This window comes from Callithrix jacchus, chromosome 12 (genome assembly GCF_049354715.1).
Source record: "Callithrix jacchus isolate 240 chromosome 12, calJac240_pri, whole genome shotgun sequence".
In the NCBI taxonomy this organism is placed as follows: domain Eukaryota; kingdom Metazoa; phylum Chordata; class Mammalia; order Primates; family Cebidae; genus Callithrix; species Callithrix jacchus.
The window spans coordinates 85809697-85817972 of NC_133513.1; the positions used below are offsets into that span (position 1 = coordinate 85809697).

General features: G+C 52.3%; 1 protein-coding gene across 4 annotated transcripts; it reads left to right on the plus strand.

Annotated features, from left to right (window-relative positions):
- The first annotated feature begins 1244 nt into the window (after positions 1-1244).
- CYP26A1 (cytochrome P450 family 26 subfamily A member 1) lies at positions 1245-5042 on the plus strand. 4 transcript variants are annotated; one of them, XM_078346061.1, is made up of 7 exons: positions 1245-1384; positions 1859-2206; positions 2330-2620; positions 2700-2858; positions 3362-3496; positions 4075-4227; positions 4506-5042. In XM_078346061.1, exons 2-7 carry the CDS (start codon positions 1877-1879, stop codon positions 4845-4847), a joined length of 1410 nt encoding a protein of 469 aa, XP_078202187.1. In that variant the 5' UTR covers positions 1245-1384; positions 1859-1876; the 3' UTR covers positions 4848-5042. The 4 variants fall into 4 exon arrangements, with proteins under 4 accessions (XP_078202187.1, XP_035124379.2, XP_078202186.1 ...); XM_035268488.3 differs by having other exon boundaries at positions 1859-2083; XM_078346060.1 differs by lacking the exon at positions 1245-1384 and adding an exon at positions 1443-1673.
- The last annotated feature ends 3234 nt before the right edge of the window (positions 5043-8276 follow it).

An 8276-nucleotide genomic window follows, 5' to 3' on the forward strand; every position in this document is an offset into this window, starting at 1 on the left:
GCGCCGCTCGTGCGTTCAGCGCCCAAACCCAGGGACCGTGTGACCCTGACCGGTCCCGAGCCGGGAGGCTCCGCCAGGTGTAGAGCCGGGAGCGCAGGTGCGCGTCCCGCAGCGTCCGAGCTCCTGTCATTGGCTACAGTAGAAGGTGATTGTAGTTGAGCAAAGTACTGAAGACTTCCCAGTACGGATTCCTTCCCCCCTCCTATTAGGGGTCGGCAAAGGCCTGAGTTTCGGGCCGAGCACACTCTCACCTAGGTGAGGACAGTGACTTTACTCTGGGTGGGACTTGGGAGAGGAGGACTCCAGTGCCCCTTGTCCCGGCCACCCAAGGTTACACAACCTACCGTTCCTGGAGCTGGGAAGAATAGTTGCAACTGGAGCCCCCTTTTGGGAACTCACTGTCCCGAGGCTTAGGTCGGGAACGATCGCCTCCCTGTTAACGAGGAGGAAACAGGCAGCGATGTGTGGTGACTTGCCCAAGGTCACGAGCAATAGAGATGGAGCTGGACCTCGGAGCCAGGACTCCTTTTCCTCTTTCTCCGTCTCTCCCGGCCAGGGCTAAGGACCCTTTCCCCGCTGCCCAGCTGAGGCCACAAGCTGCAGAGCTCTCAGAATGGGGAGGAGGGGGGCGAGTGTGGTGCTGTGCTCGGATCTCAGAGCGGGGCGCCGACTGCCGAGCCCTAGACGAAGTGCCCCAGAGTCGGGGATGAGTCTTGTGCAGAGTAGCACCTGGGGACTTGAGGGACCTGATGCCCTCTCGTATCCTGAAGCAGTACTCTCCAAGACTTCGCGAGCGCTGGCCCACTTGGGAAGCTGGGGATCCCAGATCTGCCTATTGCGCCCGATGCCCCGCGGCTCTCTCTTGGACTCTGTCCCTGGGCTCTTCTGTGCGATCCTTCTAAAAAGTCGGGAGGCCTGCTTTATGCTTCCCTTTTAGACCTCAGTTTCCCCACCCGCAGGAAAAGGCAGCTGGACGATTCCTGAACGGACTTTTCCTTGCTTCCTCAGCAGGTGGAAGGGAGCCCACGCGGCGCCTGGAAATGGAAAGCCAATGAAGGCTGCTTTGGGCCAGGGCAGCTGGTGGGACCGGGTGGGAGGGATGCCAAAGAGACCGCTGGGAAGGCTAGGGCTTGGAATTCCTGCTCCTCTAGCCTCCGCCCTCCCCCACCGCCGCCTCTGAGCTCGGCACACCTTGGAGGGGGGAGGCGGGCAGCTCCTAGCCCCGCACCCCAGGAGGCGCGCTCGGAGGGAAGCCGCCACTGCGCCGCCTCTGCCTCGGCGCGGAACAAACGGTTAAAGATTTTGGGCAGCGCCTCGCGGGGGGAGGAGCCAGGGGCCCAATCCGCAATTAAAGATGAACTTTTGGTGAACTAATTTGACCAAGGTAACGTGGGCAGCAACCTGGGCCGCCTATAAAGCCGCCGCGCCGCGGGGTTTGGAGCGCTGGCGGTGGCGGCAGGTGGCGCGGGAGGTCGCGGCGCGCCATGGGGCTCCCGGCGCTGCTGGCCAGTGCGCTCTGCACCTTCGTGCTGCCGCTGCTGCTCTTCCTGGCTGCGATCAAGCTCTGGGACCTGTATTGCGTGAGCGGCCGCGACCGCAGTTGTGCCCTCCCCTTGCCCCCCGGGACTATGGGCTTCCCCTTCTTTGGGGAAACCTTGCAGATGGTCCTGCAGGTAAGGGAGCGTGGGGCGGGACAGGCCCCTTCCCCGGAGGCCGGCGCGGCTCTGGGCTTCTGCTGAAGTCGGTGTAGGCGCCCCCGGGAGGCAGCCGACTGCGGCTAGGAGCAGGGCTGGAGGGAGGCGCGGCGCTCCCCGGCGCCCCCTCATGCCCGCCTGTCTCCACGGCCTTCCTCCCACAGCGGAGGAAGTTCCTGCAGATGAAGCGCAGGAAATACGGCTTCATCTACAAGACACATCTGTTCGGGCGGCCCACGGTGCGGGTGATGGGCGCGGACAATGTACGGCGCATCTTGCTAGGAGAGCACCGGTTGGTGTCGGTCCACTGGCCCGCGTCAGTGCGCACCATTCTGGGATCTGGCTGCCTCTCCAACCTGCACGACTCCTCGCACAAGCAGCGCAAGAAGGTGGGGGCGGGGGACGACGCCTGGACAGGAAAGGGGACCCCATTTGTGAGAGGGAATCCGGCCGATGGATGCAGGGTGCGGGCTAGCCGCGTGAGGTGGGCTAGGACCCTCTGCCAGCTCCAGGTTAGCTTTTCCAGCCCGGAGAGTGCCATGTGTCTGGCGGGACTTGGGGTGTCTGGAAGGGGACGGCGGGAGACGAGAGGGGCGGATGGAGGGTCTTAACGCTCTCCTCTCCTTGGGGCTCAGGTGATTATGCGGGCCTTCAGCCGCGAGGCACTAGAGTGCTACGTGCCAGTGATCATCGAGGAAGTGGGCAGCAGCCTGGAGCAGTGGCTGAGCTGCAGCGAGCGCGGCCTCCTGGTCTACCCCGAGGTGAAGCGCCTCATGTTCCGCATTGCCATGCGCATCCTACTGGGCTGCGAACCCCAACTGGCCGGCGACAGGGACGCCGAGCAGCAGCTGGTGGAGGCCTTCGAGGAAATGACCCGAAATCTCTTCTCGCTGCCCATCGACGTGCCCTTCAGCGGGCTGTACCGGGTAAGCTCGGCAAACGGGCTGCGGACGAGGGGCGCGGGAACCGGGCGTCTGCTTACCGCGGCGCGCTCTCTGCGCTCAGGGCGTGAAGGCGCGGAACCTTATTCACACGCGCATCGAGCAGAACATTCGCGCCAAGATCTGTGGACTGCGGGCATCCGAGGCTAGCCGGGGCTGCAAAGACGCGCTGCAGCTGTTGATCGAGCACTCTTGGGAGAGGGGAGAGCGGCTGGACATGCAGGTGAGTGACAGCTTCAGACCAGGCACTGCGGAGATTAGTCCCCTGGCTTTCCAAGCGCGGTTCCTGGGGTCCCCAAAGCACCAGCCTGGGGCCCAGCTTTCTGGAGTGAGCCGCCCACCCATACTACAGCGATGGCATCCCGAAGGCTCAGCCACCGGGTCGATCGAGAGAGCTGCGGAAGGGGCTGCAGCAGAATGGGCTGCAGCGGAACTGGGAGCGTCCCCTAGCCTTTCCAGGTTTCAAAGGGAAAGTTGGAATTTGCAAAGATCTTAATAAAGAACCTTGCTATTTTAATAAAACTGAGACTTTAACTCAGGAGTTTGCTATAGATTGGGGTCGTACTCGCCTTACTGCTCTAGCTGAGCTAAAGGGACTTTGCATTTTGTTTAAAGATACTGCTTTCCTTGACTTTCTGTCAGTAAAACGTTTAGCCCTCTGTCTTAGTCTTCCCTCTGTCAAACTGCTTGCAGACTTGTGAAACGTGGGTCTCACTCTATTCTTAGGCACTAAAGCAATCTTCAACAGAACTCCTCTTCGGAGGACACGAAACCACGGCCAGTGCAGCCACATCTCTGATCACTTACCTGGGACTCTACCCACATGTTCTCCAGAAAGTGCGAGAAGAGCTGAAAAGTAAGGTAGGGAGACTGGGGCTGGGGGTGTCCTTATTAGTTTAGAAAATTCAGCTGCTCCCTAGCCAACTTTCAAAGAAGTCAGTGTGCTGCTTTCAGGGAGTATTTTGAAAGTGCAGGGCCAAGGGGTGGGTGGGCCAGAGGGGAGAATTAGCTTTGTGAATAAACAGGATGGAGTCTTGAGCTGTGATCCCACTTGGGCAGGGTTTGACCTTGTATTCCTACCCCTCCTCCACCTTTTGCCAAACAGTGGAAATTTTCAGACAGGTTCCACCTTCTTGAATTTGTGTGTCTAAGGGTATGCATAGTGTGATGAGTGTGAATGGCTGATTAGTGTGGATGGTGGGGGGTGGGAGCGCAGGGAGAAGCTTGGCCCTTCTAACTGGTGAGCAGCATTTTCCTGGAATTGTAAATAGATAGTGGATTTGGGCAGGCAAATGGTCACTAGCTGCTGTTTCCCCTTCCCAGTCTCCTATCTTGGGGCCCTTTGGGTTTAGTCTCTACTTAAGCCCTGTTTACGTCTGCCGGGCTGATTTTATTGGAGCACAAAATAACTGTTCACCTCTGTATGACTGTTTTGATAGGGTTTACTTTGCAAGAGCAATCAAGACAACAAGTTGGACATGGAAATTTTGGAACAACTTAAATACATCGGGTGTGTTATTAAGGAGACTCTACGACTGAATCCCCCAGTTCCAGGAGGGTTTCGAGTGGCTTTGAAGACTTTTGAATTAAATGTAAGTGAAAATTCTCTTCTCTCCCTTTTGTTGCGGTTTAAAACGTCCTCTTGCTTCCCTGTGCTGTGGCTGCAAGTCTTATGCTTTTGATCATTGTTCTGCCCTATATGGAAGCATGTTTCAGCAACATGGACCCACCTCTCTCTCTCTCTTTCTACTCCTCCCTTGCTTTTAACTCCTAATTCCCTGCAAAGGTATCCCATTTGTGAAAGGGACAGCTTTTTGTTGAAAGTTAAATTCCAGTTTGTCAGCCCTTGGGGTTTCATCATCTTTTGCAGGGATACCAGATTCCAAAGGGCTGGAATGTTATCTACAGTATCTGTGATACTCATGATGTGGCGGAGATCTTCACCAACAAGGAAGAATTTAATCCTGACCGATTCATGCTGCCTCACCCAGAGGATGCCTCCAGGTTCAGCTTTATTCCATTTGGAGGAGGCCTCAGGAGCTGTGTAGGCAAAGAATTTGCAAAAATTCTTCTTAAAATATTTACAGTGGAGCTGGCCAGGCATTGTGACTGGCAGCTTCTAAATGGACCTCCTACAATGAAAACCAGTCCCACCGTGTATCCTGTGGACAATCTCCCTGCAAGATTCACCCATTTCCCTGGGGAAATCTGATGAGCTTGAATGCTCAAACCTCAGACTTACTGGAAGTGTACATATGAGTTTTTATGGAGTGTCATGTTGACTTTATATTTAATTTCTAAATGTATATTATAATATTTATGCGTTTTGACTATACTGCCCCAATCTTTAAATATTAAAATAATGAATTTGTATCATTTCCAAATAAAGTAAAATTTGACCCGTTTAATATTTTTGTGCTTTGTGTATGTATTTAACCGTATTTTACAATGCCTACCTGGGCTGGTTTATCATCCGTGCATATCTGTTTTCTGTGAGAAGAATCCTTAGCTGTTTCTTCTGTTAACAGTTGTTAGAAAACATATGTCTGTGTGTGTTATTCCGGATGTAGCTCTGCAAGTTCTCCTATAGTCATTTAGATTCCCTATCTGGAAAACTGATCCAAGTTAATTTTAAATCTTGGGGGGTTTGCTTTACTTTAGGAAAAGATGAATCTGAAGAGGTAACACTGAGAACTGTCATTCTATATACCCCCTCCAGCTCATCTAACATGCAATAAACAGAATAAATCTGTGTTGTCGAATAGTGCCAGAACAGGTCTCTGAAGTTAAGGTCTTAGATAAGACAAAGCCAGTCAGTCCAGTTACGGACAGTTCCTGACTAAAATGAGACCAGAAATCATTGGCGCATCACCTTTACTTAGAAGTTGCATATGGAAACAGTATTAGGAAAAGCAAGTCTCTGGTTTAGATAAGCTGAGCCCAGATTTTCTTTATTCAAAGTGAGGCAGGAGGAGCAGATTTAGCAAACTGACAGATAAAGTTTTTATCTATCCCAGGCAATAGGGTGTGAGCCTGACATGACTGATAAAATGGCCCAGTCGTGACCCTGTGAACCTTGGCTAACCTCTGTGAAAGCGCAGTTTTGCCACATTTCTGACCCTGGCATAGCCACGGTCTGAACTGAAGGCCAGACTCTCAATCCAGAAAGGTTAGCCCCGGTGACTTGCTTATGCAAGCACATTTTCAGTTTTGGAATGGCACAATCTGCTCACTGAACCTCTGATGACTTGTAGGTTTTAAACTTTACATTTTTCATTACGATTTTAGAATTTGGCAATGCTGCAGAAACCAGGTGGTCTAAATAGGTGTTTGAAAAGGGATCCATGTACAGTTACAGTTACATGTTCTACCTGACTGTAGTTTTTAAGGTAGAACTTGTATTGTTCTTATTGTTGGACTCCTTGGAATTTTAAAGGGTGTTAATATAATAACTCAGAATGCCTTATAATGCCATTAAAAAATGAGACATTACGAGCTTCATAGTTTCAGCCAAAGCTTTAGTGTACTGCAGTGTGCAGAGATGACTCTTCTACTTCACATATTTGTCCTGGACATTTCCAGCTAGGAGCACGCTAGCCTGAGGGCATAATTATTTCAGATAATTTAGACAAAGCCATTTTTATTTATTTATTTATTTATTGAAACAGAGTCTTGCTCTGTCACCCAGGCTGGAGTGCAGCGGCACCGTCTCAGCTCACTGCAACCTCTGCCTTCTGGGTTCAAGCAATTCACCTGCCTCAGCCTACTGAGTAGCTATGATTACAGGTGTGCATCACCACGCCCGGCTAATTTTTGTATTTTTAGTAGAGACAGGGGATCCACCATGTTGACCAAGCTGTTCTTGAACTCCTGACCTCAGGTGATCCACCCACCTTGGCCTTCCAGAATGCTGGGATTACAGGCGTGAGCCATTGTTCCCAGAACAAATTCATTTTAAAAGAGTTTTTTTTTCTTTTTTCTTTTTGAGTCAGTCTTACCCTGTCACCCAGGCTGGAGTACAGTGGTGCAATCTCAGCTCACTGCAACTTCCACTTCCTGGGTTCAAGTGATTCTTGTGCCTCAGCCACCTAGTTGCTAGGATTACAGGTGTGTGACACCGTGCCTGGCTAATTTTTATATTTTTAGTAGAGATGGGGTTTCACCACATTGGCCAGGCTGGTCTCGAACTCCTGACCTCAAGTGATCCATCAGCCTTCGCCTCCCAAAGTGCTTGGATTACAGGCATGCACCACCGTGCCCAGCCTAAAGAGTTTTAATACTTCTCATTCTTCTGGAGGACAGCTGGCCTTTAAAACACTTCTTCACTGACTTACTGGCTATTTCTCTGTGAGTATAGTGCAGTCAGAAATCTGAGCCATCTTAACATATCATTCATTTTTTAATCTGGGGAGCTTCGAGGAAAGTGCTTCTGGTTTGTGTTTCCCAGGGTGAGATTTAGCCCAATTATCCTGATCAGTTACAGAGTAGCAAAGAATTTATCTTGAAAATACGTTAAGAACACAATCTTTGATCATGTGTTTCATGCAGAGTAAAGGCAGTCTGGAAGTGTGGGAGCAAGGCTGCTGTCTTGGACAGTGGGCCTGGGTCACATCTCTCCGGGTCAAGCATGTTTTATGGCACAGTCACCTCTGGGTTGCTATCCACGTGATAGAGAAATGATGTAGATTTGGCCAAAACTGTGGAAGGGGGGGACATGACTCCTCTTGGACTCACTCTGGAAAATGACTCGTTGGGCTCCTAGCAGCATGGTGCAGTGATGGGCTGCTGTGCTGTCCAGGGCCAAAGGTGGGGACTGGGCTGGCCAAGCGGGTGCTCTTGGCTTCCCTTTCTGCAATGCCCTTTGCCATTGCTGCCTCCCATGTCCTCTTCTCTTCAATCAGGACTGTGGTGCCACCAACAATAGACCACTGTCGGGAACAAAACGTGAAAGCCCAAGGCTGCAGCATTCAGAGAGATTGGAGCCTTTACCGAGCAAGGTCCTTGGAGGCCCAGAGAGAGCCTGTGGTTTTCCTGCCACACAGGGAGTGGCAGCACCGGGAAAGACCTCCAGATGCCATTTTCTTCTTCTTTTTCTAACCCACTGTTGCCAGACATGATCCAGGGGTCTCAGCTTCCTAGCTTCCTTTTATGTCCCCTGCTACCATTCCCCTACCCCGTGACAGCACAGATCAGTTCTCTTTCAGGTCCTCAGAGGCAGTTGGTGAAATGGGAGCAGGGAGAGGAGGTGACTGCTCCCCCAGACTCCCCATCTCCTGCTGCGGTTTCAGTGCATTTTGCACCGTGTAACTCTCCAGAGATCCACAAGGGGGCGGGCTTCTACCTTCTATGCCAGGTTCAGAGGCCGGTGGTTTTCCCCACCAGTGTCCACGAATTGCAGTGACCAAGACTCTGGCCCAGGGCTTGCTCTTACCCCAGACAGTGAGAAGCTACAAGCCACCCAGGGCTTAGCAAGTACTGCACAGCAGGCCTGGTCAAGGCTGCCTGGCCCCTCTGGAAGGGGTCACTCCAGGATGGGCTGACCTGCGCATCTTCCAGTTCCTGAAGCAGCTGCTAGCCCTTGGTGGTCTGTGGGGTCAGCGGCCCAGGTACTCAGAAGTGGCCCCCATACTGTCCATGTGTG

Bases quoted from the DNA above. Each gene is read 5' to 3' on its own strand.
- CYP26A1 (XM_078346060.1), top strand. From the start codon at position 1,485: ATGGGGCTCCCGGCGCTGCTGGCCAGTGCGCTCTGCACCTTCGTGCTG. The intron at 3,497-4,074 runs GTAGGGAGACTG...CTGTTTTGATAG, and splicing joins GAGAAGAGCTGAAAAGTAAG to GGTTTACTTTGCAAGAGCAA. The intron at 4,228-4,505 runs GTAAGTGAAAAT...CATCTTTTGCAG, and splicing joins TGAAGACTTTTGAATTAAAT to GGATACCAGATTCCAAAGGG.